Genomic DNA, 21,780 nt, shown 5'->3' on the forward strand with positions numbered 1-21,780 from the left:
CTAAGTAAGTAAATGAAAAAAAATATGAATGTCAGAAGTGGGATTTGAACCCACGCCCTCTCTCGAAGACCAGAACTTGAGTCTGGCGCCTTAGACCACTCGGCCATCCTGACATTTGTTTCCCTCCTCGTGAGTTATAAATTTAGACATTGTGTGAAAGACTCACCCGGGTTGAATAAGAGATTAATCAGCGAGCAAAAAAAAAAAAAGAAATAAAATCTTATGAGACGGAATGAATACGAAATGGAAATTAATATACCCATTCTTTATAATCCTAATCCTTCACACCCTCGCTATTCTACTTTTCACACGTGGATTTCTACTCACACGAACTGAACTCTCCACTTTCAGTCACTGTTCCGACATTTCCCAATCCCCTTGTGGTTTCCATCCTATTATTAATAATAATCAACCCACTTGTTGGACTAAACCAGCCGTTGATCGTCTACTCATTATTGTGCTCGATGCTCTAAGGTCAAAATAATATATATATATATATATATATATATATATATATATATATATATATATATATATATATATATATATATATATATTTTATTTTATTTACTTCACTTACTTGTTGTAATTTATTTTTTTATTTACAGGTTTGATTTTGTGGCGCCGAGTAATTTATTTGAAGGTTAGTTAGTTTTCTACTTACCATTTATTTGAATGTATATTATATATAAAGTAACACAAACCTTTGAATGTAGAGAAAAAAGGATGGATGGACAAGTTGAAAGTGTTGCAGAAGCTGGCTTCTGAAGAGGGATCATCAGCTACGATATTTAAAGCTATTGCCGATCCACCCACTACTAGTTTGCAACGCCTCAAGGTCAATTATGAATTATGTCCCTGCTTTCATACTGATAAGTAAATGTAGTACATAATAGTAACAATTAAGTACACTTGTTGGCTGAAAGGACGTTGTATTCATCATTTTACTTATAGGGTTTGACAACGGGTGGACTACCGACATTTATTGATGTAGGGAATAGCTTTGGGGCTCCTGCAATCATCGAAGACAATTTGTTAAATCAGGTAGTCCCTTAGATTTTACTCATGTTCTGAAAGTCTTTTATATGTCCATTATATATTCATCTATCCTTCTTCTGCAGCTGAATCGAAATGGAAAACGAGTGTGGATGATGGGGGATGACACCTGGGTGCACTTGTTTCCAGATCATTTTGAAAAATCTTTTCCTTTCCCCTCTTTCAATGTTAAAGATCTGGACACAGTATGCATTTCTGAATTCCACAAACACCATTCTCCTCAAAAAAAAATTCTTCTTCTTATAAACTTGTAGTTTATTTCAATTTTTATGTGCAGGTCGATGATGGTTGTGTCCAGCATTTGTTTCCATCTCTGTATGAGGAAGAATGGGATGTTCTTATTGCACATTTCCTCGGCGTGGTTGGTTTCTCATCCTTCTGATTGTAATTTCTAATAGTTTGAGCATTAAGTATTTCTTCTGTTGACCAAATTACATCTGCTAATATGCTTTAGAAAACTTGTCTTATATTGGTGGCCTTGTTGATTGAGTTACCAACTTTTCAAACCAATTTTTTTTGTATTTCGTAAGTTGTGACCATCAAGGTTATTACATATGTTTTTTTTTTATTCTAAAACATTCTCTACTTCATTGCATAACTAAATGGACAGCCTTGTGTTTGTGTTCTGATTACTAGGAATCATTCTTCATTAAAATGGTTATCATGCTTGGCCGCCTTTACTCAATTTGGGTCAGACCTTGATGCTGCGACTCAGGCATTACTCAATAGAGGTGCAAGGTGGAATAATGCAAGCCCAAATTATCTCTAATAATCCTCTTTTCTTTTGGTTCAGGATCATGCAGGGCATATATTTGGAGTTGATTCTATGCCCATGATACATAAATTGGAACAATACAATACCATTCTAGAGGTGAGTTTCTTGATGCATGGTGCGTCTTGATTTTGTAGTGAGATTTTTTTTCAGCGCGCTTGTTGGCTAGGAAGATGTTATTTGAATTTTTATGAATCAGAGTAGGACAAAAGTTTCAACACAAAATTCTTTGGACTTCCATAATATTTCTTGATTTATGGCGATGACACTTATTGCTATTCGACAAACCAACTAATTCTATAAGGAACCCGTAGGGAGAATCAGCCACTGATTTGGTTGAAGATATGACTCCTTTTAGTAAATCAGTTTCTTACAATAATTTTTTATGGTAACCATATCTTTTCGATAACCAGGCAGCTTGTTCATTAAGAAAGAAAAAGGTGAGGGAGAGACTTAGGATTACAAAGAGAGGGAGCCAAAAAATAAAAAAATAATATTAAGTAAAAACCACCAAGTTGCACCGGAGGTTACTAATCCTCAATCTAACACAATCATTACTCGCTTCTGTTTGAGTCCACCGAAGTCCAAAGCATTAATTTAAGATAGCCTCATTTGAGTTGGCTTTGGTAGTGCGAACTTTAGAATTAATTTAAGTTGTTCCCCGCCCTTGAAGATAGTCTCATTTCTCGTCCTCAGATTGTCCACCAAATTGCATATGGGACCAATGGCCAGATGCGACATCCTAAGGCTGTAGTTGTAGGAGATAACCATCTTGCGAGACACAATGTCACCAAATGATTTGCAATTGTTCAACTGATATTAATACCTACTGGGTGGAGATGAACATCCCATGCTTCTCAGAGGAAACTACTGTGGGGAACGGGGGATACATCTTTCCTTCTTGCTATCAGCTGTTCCCTTAGAATCTTTCCCTTGAAGCGTACACAGATAAAGTAGCTGGAATGTGACTGGCCAGAACTATGTTGCAGGAAACCACGCTGATTCTTACTTTTGTTGAATGCCTCCTCACCCACTTGGCCACTTAACCTTATAAAGGTGAGTTTCTTGACCCTTTGCGTTCGGATTTGTCAGTTCTATTTCTTGATGGAGGCAGGAAGAAATCCAACTCATTGTAACAGGCAGCACAAGACACTGTTGCACTACCCTTATCAGTGTGGGCTATGTTGTCAAACACGTCCTAGGTGGCCTGCGGGAAAGGTGGTACTTTGTAGTCAAAGGCTTTCCTGAGGCGGCGCCTGTTGGTATTTTTTTATGAAAGTAGTTGCATGTCATTTTCCAAGGCGTTCCTTAGACGGCACCAAGGCGACTCAACGCTTAAGTTGAGAAACCCAATTCCTTGAACCTCACCTCACCCTTGAACACAGTGTGTTATTCAAGTTTTCGATAAAAGAAAAGAGAGTGGCAAGTATTAAAGAGGGTTTGAATTAAAGAGTGGCAAGTATTAAATGGTTTTTCATTATTTTCAACTGTAGAACCTCCAAAAGCAAAAGGATAGCCGTTTGAATTAATCCTGCAAAGGGGGTTTAAATGAAGTGCCAATGATGAGATTACGGTCAGGTAGAAAACGAAGTTTTGCGGTGGTGGAAGCAAAATCGTTTGAATTTGAATGGTGGAACAACTCTTCTGGTGAGGATGAGGTGAGCTTAACAGAGAGAGGAGGGAAAGGGGTGTACAAATGTATGACTTCTCTTAGTGGAGCTAGGTGGTTGGGTAGCTATTTGTGCCAGTCTTTTTGGGATGACCATGTGAAGCTTATCGGCTTGATTCGCAAAAACAATAAGGGGATCTATGTTTATATGTTGCTTATCTCCAAGAAGAACGTTAAGAGACCCAAAACTATGTGTTTCCCAGCTGGTATTGATAAGGAGGGTTGGGCTGATGTGGGCTCTAAAATCTTGCATTTACTTGAATCTGCAAATCCTCACCCAACTAGGAACACAGGGGGAAGGGAGGCAACCCATCAAACACCTGTCCAACGTCAACCTCAACCAACTACTGTTAATGCTCATGGTTGCAACAGAGGATGGGAAACTTTGAGACCTACCATTCGAATCAGCTCTAATTGTGGGGTGATGAATGCGTCGTGGTGGTCATTCACTGTGTTATGCACATTTTCTAGAGGAGTTCCAGACTGGAGATGGGTAAAGCAAAAGATTTTATCGGTTTTTAGTGGGGCAGATCTCAGAGTTATGGAAGATGGGGGTGCTCGTCTTATTCAACAGAGAAGCAGAAGCCAACAAGTTAGCAAAGATGCCTCCTTTAGCATCTTGGGATGGGGAGATTTGTTTTAAAAATGGAATCCAGAAGTGGGTTCAATTCCCAGTGAGAAGATGCAATCCAAAGAGGTGTTTTTAAGTTTTGTTGGTGTTCCCTTACACCTTAGAACGCTTTTGAGGTTAATGATGAATTTGCTGATTGGTATCGAAGTTCCATCAAGGTGAAAGTGCAAGTTAGAGAGATCGGAAGCATGGATGTAGAAGAGAGGGGATACATTTACCCTATTTGGGTTAAGTTGGAGTTTGACAGTAGCCGCCTGAGCACAAACTCCGTTGAATTTGCTGTTGGAGGGGAGGAGGAAGATGAGGTGGATGTCTCAAGAACTGGGGCAGAAAACGTGGACCAATTATTTTAGGAAAATCCGTCTTGTCAGCACTTTTCTTTTTGCCAGGTGGAAGCAACAGACCTTAGCAGACCCCTAGGTTTTGAAGAGGTTCGACCGGGAAATCTTAATATTTCAAATTTTGAATCTGAGCTGTCTGCAAACCAGAACTCCCCTCCTATAGTGGATCAACATGTGGGTGGTAGTTCTTTTACCATGCCAGGGCTGACAACGTTTGACCCACAACCGATGGAAACGTATGGGGATGAGAATGGGGATGAGAGTAGTGTTTTGATTGGTCGTATAGCTGTGGAAACACATGGGTGGTGACCGTGGGCTGAATATTGGTCAGCATATTGGTGCCCATGGGACAAGGAGAAGGGCCCCTTATTTTCCTTGGTTCAATGCTTTTATTAGATGGAAAGCTTTGCAAAGGTCCAACAAAAGGAAAACTAAGAGGAAAGCCCAAGAGAGGCAATCACAGATCCCACACCGTAGTTTCTGATCCTGGCCCATGCATTGCTTTGAGTACGCAAAACTTTTTCTCTCCTATGAGCACGAACTCTCAACTTTTTTCGCCGGAACTTTTTAGAGAGCTATAACAATCTTCGGCTAATCCCCTGTCCCCAACCTGTGAGGAAGTATTAGTGACACCTATGGTAGTTGCTCAAGGACCAGTTGTAGTGGCGAGTAGAGATAAAACATTCTATGTTTAGAATGAATTGGATATTGACGATCGTCATGCCTCAGTGGATGTCAGCGTGTTGGCGAGTAGATTGTGCAATTGTCAGAATTTAGAGGATCTTAGTGATTGGGTAAAGTTTATGGTTATTCCAATTGCTAAAAATTTGGGGATTTCCTCATGTATGAACAATGTGGGATTGGAGAAATTTTTTGGGAATTTGTTAAAGAAGAACTTTCATGATTCAGGCCTTTTTCGGGGAGAGGATAGGCAACAAGGTGTTCAGACAAGGGAGATGGAAGATGGTCATGTCGATTAAACTGATCGCATGGAACTTAAGGGGGTTGTGTAATGTGGAGACCTGTAATAACTTGAGACGTATGATGGAAGAGTATAATTCTGCAGCTCTTTTGCTACAGGAGTCAAAAATGGAGGAAGAATCTAGTGTTTTGTTAGCAGATCTATGGCGACATCCGTGGAGATATACAAGTGTTCCAGCAGTAGGATCATCTGGTTTATCAGGTGGAATTGTAATTGTTTGGAATTCTGACATTATTGAGGTGCTTGATGAACTACAAGGAGCTTATACATTGTCTGTGGTGTGTGTTGAAGAGTAATGGTTACTCATGGCTAGTGACAAGTGTGTCGGAGCTAGTTTAAACAATCAGAGATCTCATTTTTTAGAAGAGCTTAAGGATGTAAGGGCCTGGTCTGTATTACCATGGTGTTTAGGAGGAGATTTTAATCTTGTCCGTTTCAGATATGAAAGGACGGGAGAAAGCAGAACTTCGAAGTATGTAAAAGATCTTTGATGAGTTTGTGACTAGGAACTGCCTCATTGATTATCCTTTAAATGGGGCACTATATACATGGTCAAATAATAAGAGTCAGAGTCGCATCGATTGCTTCCTCGTTTCAACTGACTGGGATGAATTTTTTCCTCAAGCCAAGGAATTAGCTCAACCGAAGTATCTCTCGGATCATAGAATGATTCTATTGGACTGTTCTCAAACTAACCGAGGGCCTATTCCTTTTAGGTTCGAACTAATGTGGCTCAAGGACCGAAACCTTAATCGTCTAATGGAGGAATGGTGAAACTCATTTTCTTTTGAGGGGCTGCCGAGTTATATATAGTGGCACAAGGTGAAAGAGCTGAAACACAAATTAAAGGTGTGGAATAAGGACTGTTTTGGCAGGGTGGATCAGATTATCAAGAACAAAACACAGGAGATTGATGACCTAGATCATAAAGAGGAGAACTCTCCTTTGTCAACTGACGAAGTTCATTGGGCGAGTTTGAAGTGTGAACTACAGGAGCTTATGAAGAGGGAAGAAATATCTTGGCACCAGAAATCAAGAACTAAATACTTCAAAGAGGGGAGAATAACACTAGGTTTTTTCACAAAACGGCTAATGCTAGGAGCAAAGTCAATAGCATCAGTACTTTGCTTGTATATGGTGTGGAGGTTCGAGACAAAAATTGTATTAAGAAACACATCATTAAATACTATGAAGAACTCTACACAGAGGATCCCCTAGCACGACCTGAATTGGATGGATTAGAGTTTAATACTATAACAGCAAACCAGGTCACATGCTTGGACAGAGACATCTCTGAAGATGAACTAATTACAGCGATTAATGAATTTGGGCGAGACAGAGCTCCGGTACAAATGGACTTCAAATGTGTGTATAAAAGGTGTTGGCATTTCTTTAAATCTGATTTCATGGGCGTTGTGCGGGAGTTTCAAGATCAGTCGACTATGGATAGAAGGAACAATAGTACATTCATCACTCTTATACCCAAGAAAACCGTTGCTACATATTTAACGGATTTTAGACCGATTAGTCTTGTCGGTGGAATTTACAAGATAATATCTAAAGTCTTTGCCACCAGAATCAAGGGGGTGTTACCATCAATTATCTCTTTGCAACAATGTGCCTTTGTTGGGGGTCGGCAGATTTTAGATGGTCTTTTGATTGCTAATTAGTGCATTGACACTCAACTTAAGAATAAGGAGAATAGAGTTTTGTGCAAGGTGGATATATCGAAAGCATATGCCCATGTGAATTGGGAGTTTTTGAATTATTTGTTAGAGGATGGGTTTCGGCAAAAGATATAGGAATTGGATCATGACTTGTATCACTTTTGCGTCATTCTCGGTGTTTGTTGAAGGGTCTCCAGCTGGGTACTTTCGCAACCAGAGAGGTTTGCGTCAAGGGGATCCTATTTCCCCGTTTTTCTTTAATATTGTAATGGAGGCATTGAACAGATTGTTCTTTAAAGCAAGAGATTTGGGTTATGTTAGAGGGTTTAAGTCAGCGGTTAATGGTCTTGAAGTTGTTGTTCTTCAGTTCACAGATGATACGCTTTTCATGCTTGATGCTTCCGTCTCACAAATGCTTAGTATCAAAGCATTATTGCTCATTTTCCAAGCAGTTTCCGGTCTAAAAACAAATATGGCGAAGACTTCTATTCTCGCGGTTGGGAAGGTAGACCACTTGGCGGAGTTATCTCAAGTAATGGGTTGCGTTGTTGAACAACTCCCTTGCAGGTACCTAGGCATACCTCTTGGTTCCATTTATAGGAATAAGAAGGTTTGGGAGCTAGTCATTGACTCAGTTCAAAGGAGACTCAGTGGTTGGAGGTGTAAACTAATGTCTAAAGGGGCGCGATTGATTTTAGCAAGCAGTGTTCTCTCAAACTTGCCCATCTATGTCATGTCCTTATTCTTTATTCCGAAAGGTGTAGCTGATATTATTGAACGATTGATACGTGACTTTATTTGGGGATCTTCAGATGAACAAAGGAAATACCATCTAGTAAAATAGGAGAAAGTCTGTTCATGAAAAGAAGACGGCGGTCTCGGGCTACCAAAACTTGTAGTAATGAATCAGGCTTTTCTTGGAAGATGGCTATGGAGATACATGGCGGAAGAAGACTCTCTTTAGCGTGCTGTGATTTGCGCTAAATATGGTAATGACAACCATAGTTGGTGGCCCAAAGAAACATCTCAATCTCATGGTTGTAGTCTTTGGAGAGGCATATTGAAGGTACTGCCGTACTTTCAGTGTGGGGTTAATTTCAGTGTGGGTAATGGACGTAAATGCTTATTTTGGAGGGATGCATGGCTCGGTGAAACATCTCTGGCTGACCAATTCCCTCTCATCTTTCAAGCGTCCACCAATAAAAATGGATATGTTCACGAGTTTGCGCATATGCAGGGTGGCCATTTGGCATGGAATTTGTTTCTGAGAAGATGTTCTAATGACTGGGAGGTTCAACAATATGCTAATCTAACCATGCTACTCGAGACAGACCTATTGAATGATCAAGAGGACAGTTGCTTATGGCGATGGACCAGGACCAACACCTTCTCTGTTCGCTCCTTGTTTGATAGAATTCGTGCATATGATCGTCCTTCTGAACATATATCCACTCATTTTCCTTCAAGAGTTGTATGGAAAATCGCTATCCCCCTAAAAGCGAACAGTTGCCGGCGGATGCTCTACTACGTAGAGGAACAGTTGCCTCTCCCGTTTGTACTATGTGTAATATGTTCATGGAGAGTATTAATCGTGTTCTTGCATTGCCGCTTTGCTTTGGAGGTATGGTCTCTCTTGATCCAGCCAATGGCTATGGTGTTCCCTTTGCTAGCACAAGTTGTTTCAGTCGAAGAATTTCTTGTAAATTGTCCAAGAATGAGAGGGAAGAGCTTCGAATCGGTCATGTGGAGTCTATTACCATATGATGTTATTTGGGTAGTATGGAAGAAAAGAAATCACCACATCTTCAGGAATAAAGAATGCTCGGTATCACAAACGGTCGGGGAAATCAAAGGTGTGTTGTGGTATTGGATGTCCAACTTCGAGGAAAGGCGACAACACCAATTCAGGAATTTGGTACTGGATTGGCCTCGTGTGATAATGGCCCCTCGGAGGTATTATATTATAGGGATGCAATTTTCTCTGTCTTCTCTGTTTGCTTCCTTTTAGTTACAGAACATGTGATGTTCTCACTCACTCTCTGTAACCACCGTGCTTTGCATTTCCTTTCTAATAAAATCTACTTATCAAAAAAAAAAGTATTAAAGAGGGCAAGCCTCCTCAAAACATTTTGAAGAATGGACGAGGCAATGCTAAAAAAATTACTGCAAGGTTTATGCCCTCATAGCCATATGCCTTTCATTAAAAATCGCTTTGAAGCTTACGACCTACAAACACTATAAGATTGAGGCTGGAAAATGAGTCGAGGTGCTCTGTCTGTGCTCTTTTCTTGCTCGGACCCAATACCTTTTGGTAAACTGACCGACTAACCGAGAATCCGAGAAACTCTGGCTCGGTTTGCTCAAGCTTATGTGTTACTATATGAGCCGATCCTGGACACATGTACGAGATCATCTGAAAAACGAGCTGTGATATAAGAGACTTATGCATTTGATCAGTGGAGCTTGGTAGAACCCGAGGTTTTAACACAACTGCCTTCTTTAATATTTACTTGTTTCACCTTGTTTTCTTTGTTTATTGAGTCTTCATTTGTTCCTCACCAAAACCACCTAGGTTTTGGAAACTTCTGATAGTCGTTTAGGCTTTCATATCCGTAGCTTGATATTGTTACGAGCAAGGTAAAAGTTATAGACTCAATAGCTCTAAATCTTTAATGCTTTTTTGTAATTGTAATTTTACGCAGATGACATGATGGAATAATGAGTATTTAGTAACCTATTTAGTAATTGTTATTTTAGTAGTATTTAGTTTAGTTCTAGTCGGTTCCTGTTTAATCCCCTTTTCTGTCAAATTAGGATTTTAATTAGCCTTAATTTATCATTGGTGTTCAATTGAAGTTGATTCCTCCTTCAAGAACACATCGTGACATGTAACCAATTGTTCTCGATTTAATGACATCTTATTCTAGAATTTCCCACACATGTTTATTTTAATATTGCGACTTATGCCTTGCACTCACCTTGAAACTAAAATACCCTTTTTGTCAAGTCTTGGGTTGAGGGGTTTTCCGTCACTTGGTTTTGAAGAGTAGCACTAAACTAGCTAGTCCTAAAGTAAGATATGGTGATTTTTTAATATTTATGAGGACTTCTATAGAAGCTGAATGAAGTTCCTTTTAAAATGATAGAAAAGTTAATCATTTTCTGAATATCGAAATGGAGTTCTAAGTCATTGATATTGTGTGGTCCATTTTTTCTTGTGATATTTTCTTTTTCTTTTTGAGGTCTTTTGTAACTCCTTTGTGCTGAGACAATTAGTTTGATTCTTTTTTCCACTGCAGGATGTTGTGGACATTCTGAAGAACCAGTCCGGTCCAGGTGGTTTACATGAAAATACCTTGCTTATTGTGATGGGGGATCATGGACAAACTTTAAATGGTGATCATGGTGGTGGCACATCTGAAGAGGTCTTGTGTCATTGCTTTTAATTTTTTTTTAATGCATGTTGAGGTTATAACTGTTGACCTAATTAGAACATCTCTGATGCAGGTTGAGACATCACTTTTCGCAATGAGTTTAAAGACCCCTCTAGTTTCCGTATCATCTGGACAAAATAAATCACGCATATTAGATTCGGTACTTTCCTATTTATTGCACTAAACTTCAATACTTCATTATTTGTGTCTTTGTTATTCAGTACTGTTCCCTATTGTCTTTGCTTTCTTGTTGGCTAAATATATACTTGTTTTCCATTGTTCAGGATGGAAAGGAAATCAGGGTTAGCTCAATCCAGCAGGTTAGAATGGTTATATTTTCTTAGGTTGGAAATGGAATATGAGTGTCTTTGATTGCTCAAGGGAGTTTTTACCAGGATTCTCAAGTTTTAGTGCAATTTTCATGAAATTAATTCAGAACACTTAGAAACTTGATACAAAAATCTTTCTTAGCTTCTTCCATGTCTTCCTTATGTAATTATGATTTCAGTGATACTTCTTTAGAAAACTTCTAGAGGGCATTAAAAGTTTGAGGATTTGAAACAGAGTAGTCAAGGCGCAACACTATTACTGAAGTGAGGCTTGCAGTAATTACAATTAGAATTTAAAAAAAAAAACATGAATTATCACTGATTTGCATAGCCAAACAATGGAATTAATTCTATAATTGGAAACATGTCAACCATTGAGCAACACCCATAAAAATCACAAATCGTTTAGTTTAGATAGTAGTCATTTAAAAGAAAAAATGTAACCAACAAGTAATTAAATCGCAAAACGAAAATTGTTCTCTCAAAACAATCGAGCTCAATTTCAATATACTAAAAGAGCAAACAAATTGAATTGAGCCAATGAGAGTTCTTCATGAAATAGAACACATAATTCAAATTTTGGAAACCCATAAAACTTCATTTAATCCAATCTTTGTGTCGTTTTCTCAATCCATACAACTTAACAATTGTAAAACTCAAATCTTAGCGTGTATTCCAATATAAAACCTATAAAATTGTATGATTTCTTGTACCATACAACTATTGGATCGAGTATGGATGTGTCATATATAACAAAAAGTGTACAAAAAAGAAGAAAAACTGTAAATGACGATAAGGCGCGCGCCTCGCAGCCTCAACAAAAGTGCAAAAAGGCATGCGCCTTATGTTTGCACCCATGCCTTGGTCAAGGCGAGGCAATAAAGGTGCGGCTTGCCGCGCCTCGCGCCTTGACTACATGGGTTTGGAATACTTGACAGGAGAGGTGGGGATATAATACGACAAGTAATGGAGTCTAAGAAGGAGACACGGAGTGGTTGGGAGAAGAAGGGAGTGGGTGCACAGAGGGTGGTGGAAGTATGGTGGTGCATTTGAGTTTCTGCCTCTCTTTTTTCCATTCTTTCTCCATTTCTGTTGTAATATACTTAGGGTATCATATATAGGATTGGGTTTATGGGGGTGATTTTATGGTCCTGGGTACTAGCTTCTGCTAGTTTTTGGGTTGTGATATATTTCCTTAATTTTATAATACAGTGCTTTTTTTTTTATCAAGAAAGTGAAGGAATATCTTGAAGGTTCGTACTAGAAAGTAGGATCCCTGATAACAAATCTGTTTTGCAATCAAAGAATCCCTTAAATTTCGTATATGGACATCTAATGGTTTTGGTTTTCCATTTTGACATGCAACTCATTAACCTTTTGCTTGCAGCTAGATTTTGCAGTAACTGTGGCAGCACTATTAGGTGTTCCTTTTCCTTTTGGAAGGTGCAGTGTAAGCATCTGGACGATATTAGAAATAGTAGATAATAGATATATACTGTTACTTCTGTTGTATAAGACTGCTATATTTATATACATATTAGTTATTGAATTTGATAACTGTAAATCCTGTATATGTAGCGGGATGCGGGAATAGTTTAGTTATGCTGGTTTATATAAATTTTTGCTTGGTATTATGTCAATTTGAAAAGAAAGTCCATGTTTTAAAGTTAAACCTTCCTTCCTGAAGTTGTAAGCGAGGCAAACTTTGATGTGATTGTCTCTATCGTAGTATTGGATGTGAGTCGGAGATTTTTCATTTTGAGAGCTCCACTCTTAGAATATGCGTTCTTAGGAATTGTTTGGGGTGCCATTTGCAAATTATTCCAAAATTTTGGCTCTGAATTCAATAGTAGTCTCGTCTTTTGGCATCATCAAGGTCTTTTTTAGATTTTTTTTTGCCTGGTTCTATGATGTTTCTTCACGTTTGACTTATTTACTAGTGTACTGCAAAAACACACAATGCCACCAATTAGACATCTTTATGCATATTTTAGGTCCTGGCATTTTATGCAAGTTTATTAACAGTTTGAATGCATATTAATAAGTCTTGAGAGCTTGGATGCTTCAGTGTCCGGTTCAACGACAATACTGGAGGTGCATGGTCTCCCTCCTATTATAGACCCATGTTACATCGGTTTACACAACGTCACACCTCTTTCTATGTGCTCACGCATTTGAATCAAAGTTGTAAGAACGGAACAAATGTTCAACCTCAACCACTTACTGAGTTGTAATCGCTGAGTACAGATTGAAAAGTAAAATAATTATTTTTACAACTGTTGGCTGCAATTATTGGATGCTAATTGTTACAATTCCTCTCTTTCAGATTTTTCATAATGATTGTTTATTTCTTTAGGTAGCTTAATCTAACTATAAAGTTATCTTTCAGCATCGGTCGTGTTAATCACGAGTTATATGCTTTAAGTGCTGGTACATGGAGTCAACGAGGAACAGATGCTCCCAGTTGCAAAAATCAATCGAATCTGGAAGAATGGATGCAAAATTATGCTAACGTTCTTTGCATCAATTCGTGGCAGGTTTTGTTCTTGAGACTTACCTATCAGTTTCAATCGCAGCCATCTTTGGTGATTTACTTGTTCTTGAGACTTACCTTTCGTTTACTGTTACATGGGTATCTTTTGCAGGTGAAAAGGTATATTAATACCTATTCAGAATCATCGGTTATTGGATTTCCCTCTGAAGATTTGGCGCATCTGGAAAATATGTACGCCCAAGCACAGCATAATTGGTCAAATAGAGTGAAGGAGTCATTGTTACCTCAAAATGAAGTTGGTAATGGAAGTTGTTCCACTCTACTAATTGATGACCTCCAGTGGCAGATTGAGGCTTATTCAAACTTCCTAGCAAGTGTTACAGAGCTTGCTCGTTCTAAATGGACTGAGTTTGATTTGCTGATAATGGCTATCGGTCTTGGAATTCTTCTATTGTCACTTTTCATCCATCTATATTTTATTGAGAGGACAAACAATCTACAACAGTTTTCTTATCCCTCCATAGTTGATGCCAAAATTTCTTTAAGATCCATTCTTGTTCTTCTTTTGGTCGCAATACGTGGATGCAGCTTTCTTTCAAATAGTTACATATGTAAGTCTGTCTTTGTTGTTGCTTCATATCGTGTTTGATATGCATTTATTATCAAAAAAAAAAATTGTGTTTGATATGCATTGTGTATGTGTCCCTTGACTTACTATATGTTCTCAATGTCAGTGACAGAAGGAAAAGTAGCGAATTATCTTTTGGGCACTACGGGTATTATCAACCTACGTTATTCAGTCTCAGGGAAGAAGATGCTTAAAGAAGTGAGTTCTGTTTCAGCCCTGTTTCTCTTTTCTGGAAGTCTAATTGGGTCGCTAGTTGTCTATGTTGTGTATCTTGGCTGCAAAAAGATTGTATGCTGACAGTTTATGCATGCTAACTAGATATAGTTCATATGTGCAGGCAGTTACATTTCTTCTGATGAATTTAGTTTTAAGGATTTCCACGGAATCTGGGTTCTCCAAACAGACAGTGGGTTCAGCGTTTATGGATATATTTCCTCTGAGGTTCCTTGGGATCAATGAGAATCACCTCATATGGGTCTTAATTCCTGATGTTATATCACTTTTGTCTCTAATTGTATTGGCAATTGTGTTGTGCAAGAGCATGTCCGGAGATTACTGTTGGAGGTTTTCAAAGTACCTTTTTAATGGTGCCACCATTTTTAGTTATTTCCTTATCACTGTGCACTGGGTCTTAGAAAGTAACTTGTTGGGTATGCCTCTTCTGCTTGAAGGCATTGGAAGAAGTTTAATTCCTCGGATAATTTACACTATTGGGTTCGGACTGCTTGTATTATTGACAGCTCGTTGGTTGCTTGATAAGGAGATGGCTTTAAATTTCACACAAAGCATGTTACAACGAACAGTGGTTATGTTATCTGCATGGAGTCCAACAGTCATACTAATAATGGGAAGACAAGGTCCCTTGATTGCTTTGTCATCTGTAATTGGAGGTATCTTTATACTTTTGTTAATCTATCCGTTTGCTAAATTTCGATACTTTTGGGACTCATAGCAGAAGCTTACAACCTATATGTATTTGATAAATTTGATCCTGTAAGTAAATCTTTCTATATCCTTGATTGGTTATTGATAAGTTAAGTCACAACAGGATGGTGCATTATACGGTTGGGGCTTCTGGAAAAGAAGACCAGAGATGGAACTGTTGGAGTATTGACAACTGATCCACTTCCTGTAGTTCAGTGGAGCTTTTTCGCTGTTTGCCTATTTTTCTATACTGGTCACTGGTAAGTTCGTTGAGATTTTGTTTGGGAATTGCTTGACAGTTATTGACTGGCTCAGTAATATGAGATCAACCTCAACTACTGATTAGAGGGTTAAGCAACAATTAGATATTCTAGAATCTAAAGTTTTTTTATATCGTACAGTAATGTCTTAGGGAGTGTCTGGTTTTGCCAAATCATACGGTTGGGAAATCTTAAATTTCAGGATATTATTTGTATCAAACCACTACCTTTATTTTGTTTTATAAGCTGTTAGATGTGTGTGCAACTGTGCATTAGTACCTTGCAAAGGACATACTGTGCCTAGCATGGGTTTTTAATTGTCCTCTAGTGTCGTTTTGGGTGGAAAATGTTAAAATGTGTTCTATAGGTTAAAACAAAGGATAACCAGATTCATTATATGATTTCTCATATTCATATTCGCTTAAACTTCATTGCATCTTGAAAATTAGCTTCTATGATCCTGTACTTCGTTCATTAATTTTAACACTGCAAAGTCATTTGTTCTCTTTTGGTGACTTCTTCTTTCATGTTGGCTAGGTGTGCTTTCGATGGCCTCCGATATGGTGCTGCATTTACTGGGCAAGTATCAAGTCTATTGTTTCTAACATTTCGACTCTAGCCTGTTTATGACACTGGCAAGAGGTAATAATTAGAAACTTTCCTCTTTTTGAAACCGTTATTCCTGGGTTAATTTACAGGTTTGATGAATTCAACCTCATTCGACAAGCAATCCTACTTTCTATCGATACCTTTGGTGTTTCTCATATCCTTCCAATTCTCGGTTGTCCGCTTCTTGTTATATTTCATTATCCACAATATCCTAGAGGACGGGAAAGGAATAGCCTTTTAGCAAACTTGGCTCAGGTAATTCGTGTAGACCATGGATCTTTATAAGTTCATATACTTGCTATGCTCAATTTTCAATATTATGTGTGTTTTCCCTTAGTTACTTGCCGCTATAATAGTGTTAATATAAATATTTATTTTTATCTGTTTCACAGGTATTGTTAATTTATGGACTCATCACCTCTATAACTACAACGTTCACAGTGATCTGTGTCACGATTCAAAGGCGCCATTTGATGGTAATGACATTTTTGCTCGTGTATGCTAACATTAGCTTTAAATTTAGTGTGCCTTGGTCAGATTATTAGCTCTCATGGTTCTTCTTTTCATGCAGGTATGGGGATTATTTGCTCCAAAGTTTGTGTTCGATGTGGTTGGCCTTATTCTGACAGACTTCTTGATATGTTTTTCGTCTCTTCATTACTTCCCTCGAGTTGGGAGTGATACCCAACGGGATCAGATCTCAGCAAAATGAGGCTCTGATGCTGTGTGATACAAGAGTAGTCGTTTTTTATTGTATTTTATCTGAGGCAATGTAGCGTATAAGAGTTTATTGCTTTCTCTCTACGCTGTCCTTAGTGCAATTCTTAATACAATCATTGGCATGGAAGTCTACTATCTATATACTAAAGCAGAGACTTTTAAAAGAGGATTTTCTCTCTCCTATGTGGCACTATAATATGAGAGTTAGCCTTTTCTATCCCCGTGACTAAATATGAAAAGATAGTTTTTAATAGCCTACAATCCCATCGCATGGAACCTCTTTAAAGAGTTTGAGTGTATTTATAATTCTTATATTTGGAGAGTTTGAGAGTATTTTCATTTGATCAAATAAAAAAAAATTGCTAAAAAATCATCGATTGATTAGTAAAAGGTAATTTCTATTACTTAATCAAACACTTTTAGTGTTCCAATTCTTATATATTAGATCAAATAAAAAAATTGCTAAAAAAATAGGTGATTTGTATAAACTAATTTCTATTACAAATCATACACTTTTAGTGTCTATGATAAAATAAAATACCGAATTTATTTTGAATATATTCTTAAAACGGCCTCAAAATATAGTTAAAAACAATTATACAAAAAATAACATCACAAAATATATAATAGAAAATGAAAAAAAAAATATCGGTGTGACAAATATTTTAAAATATGTATAATCTTGAATGAAACTAACGCCAAAAACAATTAATGGAAAACCGAAAACCTGGATTGTATCAATTAACCTCAAATAATATTTAACGGAAATCGAAACTCGTATGTAAAATGCAAGTACTTATACTTAATCTTAAAAAGTAATTAATAGAAAATCGAATATGGATACAACCGCATTAACTAACCTCGAAGAATAATTAACGGAAATCAAAATGTAGATGCAAATACATCAAACTAGCATAAAAAATAATTGTCGTTCGAAACTGGATGCAAATACATTGAGCTAACCCTCAAAGATTAAATTAACGGAAATCGAAACCTGGATGCAACCGCATTGAACTAACTTCAAAGAAAAATTATTTATAAATTGAAAACATAATGCAAATGCGTGGAACTAATATTAACAAATAATTAACGGAAAATCGAAACCGGATGCAATGGAACTAATCTAAAAAATACACCGGATACAAAACCTCAAGAAATAATTAACAAGAAATCGAAACCGGGCAAATTCATTGAACTAACTAACCTCAAACAATAATTAATGGGAAATTGGAAACTAGATGCAAATGCAACTTTATCAAATAATAAAAGCGAAATCTAAAACCTGGATGCAAATGCATTAAACTAATATCACATAATAATTAACGGAAATCGAAAACGGATGGAAATGCATTGAACGACCTCGAAGAACAATTACCAAGAAATTGGAAATTGGATGCAAATGTATTGAACTACCGAAAAGAATAATTAACGAAAATCATAAACCGGATGCAACCGCATTGAACCGATATCAAAAAAATAAATAACGGAATTGAAAATTAGATGCAACCGCATTGAACTAACCTCAAAATATAAATAACGGAAAATCGAACCTGGATGCAAATACATTGAACTAACCTTAGTTGGGTTATATGTTGTGGGAATGTCTCCGATAAGTATAGTTTTACATTTAAAATGGTGTTTATTTTATCTATTTCCGTATGATTGGGAACTCCTTGCTATTCAAAGTAGTTCAATATATATGAACTTCACCTTATTAGACAATATCACAAAATTTCAATCAAACTTCTATTATTAAACAACAAAATGAAGTTGAAGAGTTTTATCAAAAGTGAGTTCATTTTTTTTTAATGGAGAGTGAGGTTTTCACGTTATAAGAAATCTGGTTGAGTGATTAATATAATGTTAATATATATAATAGTTCTACATATTTGCAAATATTTTTCAGAATAATTAATATAACAACATCCGTTCGTAGATAATCTTTGAAGATTCCACATAGTGAGTCATGCATAATTTAAAGAATAATTAGCGGGAAATTGGGAACTGGATAATCTTCGATGATCTCACATAGTAAATTAAGCATAATTTACTTTTATGTCATGTTTGCAATGACACTACAGATGAATCAGTAGAAGTTGGTATTACACACCATATTGGATAATTATAAGGAAATCAGAAATTGGATTCAAATACATAACTAAGCTCAAAGAGTGATTAACGGGAAATCGAAAACTTTATGCAAATTGCATTAAACTAACGATAGAGAATAATTAACAGGAAATTAGGAATTGGATGCAAATCCTTGAAAAATATTTAACAGATAATCGGAAACGGTATGCAAATACATCAAACAAACCTCAGCTTAAATAATAATTAATGGAAAACCGAAAACTGGATGCAAATGCATTGAACTTTACTCAAAAAATAATTAACATAAAATAAAAAACCGAATGCAACTGCATTGAACTAACCTCATAGAATAATTGGTGGGAAATCGAAAATTAAATGCAAATGCATTGAAAAACCTCAAAGAATAGTTAGCGGGAAATCAGAAACCGGATATAATTGTATCTAACTAACCTCGAAGTATAAATAATCAGAAACTAGATGCAGATGTATTGAACTAACTTTAAAGAGTTATTAATGGGAAATCGAAAACTGAATCCAAATGCAATGAACTAATCTCAAAGACTCATTAACTAAACATTAAAAATGGATGAAATTGCGTAACCTTTTAATAATTAACAGGAAAATATAAATTTGATGTAACTGCATTTAACTAACCTAAAAAAATAATTAACGGTAAATCAGAAACTTGATGCAAATGCATTGAACTAACCTCAGAGAACAATTAACATAAAATCAGAAGTTGGATGCAACTGCATTGAACTAACCTCAAAGAATAATTAACGGAAAACCAAAAACTGGATGCAACTGCATTAAACTAAAATCAGAGATTAAGTAGCGGGAAATCAGAAATTGGATGCAAATGCATTGAAATAACCTACATCGCATTGATCTCGATCAAAGCATAAATGTCTACTTTTTTAGCCTTTTCACATGAGTAATTACGAATAATTAGGAACCAAAAACGAAAGTGAGTTTATAAAAACAGACTCTTACATGTATGCAAACTGTATAGAAGTTGTAAACTATCGAACTAACCAACAATTAACGGGAAATCAGAAACTGGATGCAGATGTATTGAACTAACATCAAAGAGTAATTAATAGGTGATTGGAATCTGGATGCAAATGCAATAAACTAATCTCAAAGACTAATTAATGAAACATCGAAAATTGGATGCAATTGTACTGAATTAACCTTAATGAATAACTAACGGAAAATTATAAAGTGGATGCAATTGCACTGAACTAACCTCAAATAATAATTAACGGGAAATTAGAAACTTGATGCAACTGCATTGAACTAATCTCAAAGAATAATTAATGAGAAATTGGAAACTAGATGCAACGTACTACATTAAACTAACCTCAAATAATAATTAATGGAAAATCAGAAACTTGATGCAAATGCATTGAACTAATAACCCTAAAACATATTTGTATTATATGTGGGGGGAATAAATGTCTCAACAAATATAGTTTTGCATTTTAAGTAGTGTTTATTATAATTCTTTTATTGTGATTGGGAATGCCTTGCTATTCAAGTAGCTTCAATATTATCTTAAGCCACATTAGGTATTCTCACAAAACTTCAATCAAACTTCTATTATTAAACCTAACAATAAAAAGAAGTCGATGAGTTTTATCAAGGTTTGGTGCTTCTTTTTTATAGAGAGTGGTGCAAGAAATTTAAATGAGTAATTAATATAATTTTCATATCTCATAGCTATGCATAGTTGCTAATATTTTTTAGAATAATTTAATATAACGGCACCCGTTCGTAGGACATGTTCATGTGATAATCTTTTCAAGTGGAAGTAGTGTATTCTTTGAGGATATGGAAACAATCAATCTGTTTCAGTGATTTGTATACATTAGTAAGCCGAACGGTGATGATTTACCGCTAAATCACCATAAATCTAATAAAACTATTATACAGGCTAGATTGAGTTTAAGATAATTTGAAAATTACGGATTAATATTCTAAACCACAAAGTGAAGAGACTATCTCAATTTGATCCCTTAGTTTCCAAGTACTTATGCACCATAATTGTTGCTCATTAACGTATTTCGGTTTATTTTCAATAAAAATATATTCTTATTCAAAAATTTGCCGCTAAATCACCATAAATCTAAGAAAACTATTATACAAGCTAGATCGAGTTTAAGATAATTTTATTTGAAAATTACGGATTAATATCCTAAACCACAAAGTGAATATGCTATCTCAATTTGATATCTTAGTTTCCAAGTACTTATGCACCATAATCGCTGCTCATTAACATATTTCGGTTTTATTTTCATAAAAATATATTCTGATTCAAAATTTCTTCGCTAAATCACCATAAATCTAAAAAACTATTATATAAAGCTAGATCGAAGTTTAAGATAATTCTATTTGAAAATTACGGATTAATATCCTAAACCACAAAGTGAAGAGGCTATCTCAATTTGATCCCTTAGTTTCCAAGTTCTTATGTACCATAATCATTGGTCATTAACGATTTCGGTTTATTTTCAATAAAAATATATTTTTTGTAAAGCCTTTTCAACACACAAAATATTTAATAGATCTCGGGCGTATGCCCGGGTCCAAAATCTAGTGCACTTCTATAATGAACTTTTGGGGGGAATATCTGCCCAGTTTTGTATCGACACGATGGAAATTGTTTTATACTTTATGTACTTGTCATTCTTTTTCTTCTGTTCTTTTACAACGGAGTCTTTTAGGGATGCCGTGTTGACACCCCGAAAAATAGGGAAAATGGCATTCTTTAAGGGATATAACCAAAATAGTTATTACATTTGTGTCAAAAGAATAGAATAGGAAACCTTTCGTTGGGTGCGTATACTCAGTATTTCAGTCGCCACGAATCCCATCACTAATCCTTACGACTCCAATGAGGAGGTATTCCGTCTTATAACATGGTGAATCAACACCTTGTTTATCGGTACCATATTTTTAATTTTTTACGATTTGATATTTTTTATCCCACCAAAATACCTTTTTTTTTTTTTTTTTTTTTTTTTTTTTCTAAAAGAAGATAGAGTGGTGGATGAAGAAAATATATAATCACCATTGGATTCACGGATTTAGATTTATTATATTAGGACGAGTTAGATAATTATAATAATTTAAGTGATAGAGTGGCAATTTGAAAATTAAAGAGATAAAGA

The 21,780-nt window shown here is 36.2% G+C and overlaps 1 protein-coding gene and 1 non-coding gene across 4 annotated transcripts; one reads left to right on the forward strand and one right to left on the reverse strand.

Annotated features, from left to right (window-relative positions):
* Positions 1-29: 29 nt before the first annotated feature.
* On the reverse strand, positions 30-113 carry TRNAL-CAA (transfer RNA leucine (anticodon CAA)). The gene has a single exon. It is a non-coding gene; the product is annotated as a tRNA-Leu (tRNA).
* LOC147511060 (Alkaline-phosphatase-like family protein) lies at positions 89-21,303 on the forward strand. 3 transcript variants are annotated; one of them, XR_015219180.1, is made up of 21 exons: positions 90-474; positions 609-643; positions 717-838; positions 955-1,044; positions 1,122-1,241; positions 1,334-1,417; positions 1,850-1,927; positions 10,418-10,543; positions 10,626-10,712; positions 10,837-10,872; positions 12,269-12,324; positions 13,271-13,418; positions 13,527-13,986; positions 14,110-14,201; positions 14,341-14,893; positions 15,052-15,187; positions 15,725-15,766; positions 15,886-16,051; positions 16,189-16,272; positions 16,368-16,643; positions 21,207-21,303. XR_015219180.1 is itself a non-coding variant. In XM_086602892.1 (20 exons), exons 1-20 carry the CDS (start codon positions 233-235, stop codon positions 16,506-16,508), a joined length of 2,898 nt encoding a protein of 965 aa, XP_086459018.1. In that variant the 5' UTR covers positions 90-232; the 3' UTR covers positions 16,509-16,685. The 3 variants fall into 3 exon arrangements, 2 of the variants coding, with proteins under 2 accessions (XP_086459019.1, XP_086459018.1); XM_086602892.1 differs by lacking the exon at positions 21,207-21,303 and having other exon boundaries at positions 16,368-16,685; XM_086602893.1 differs by lacking the exons at positions 1,122-1,241; positions 21,207-21,303 and having other exon boundaries at positions 89-474; positions 16,368-16,685.
* Positions 21,304-21,780: the final 477 nt, after the last annotated feature.

The sequence above is a fragment of the Coptis chinensis genome, chromosome 3 (genome assembly GCF_015680905.1).
Source record: "Coptis chinensis isolate HL-2020 chromosome 3, ASM1568090v1, whole genome shotgun sequence".
Taxonomy (NCBI): domain Eukaryota; kingdom Viridiplantae; phylum Streptophyta; class Magnoliopsida; order Ranunculales; family Ranunculaceae; genus Coptis; species Coptis chinensis.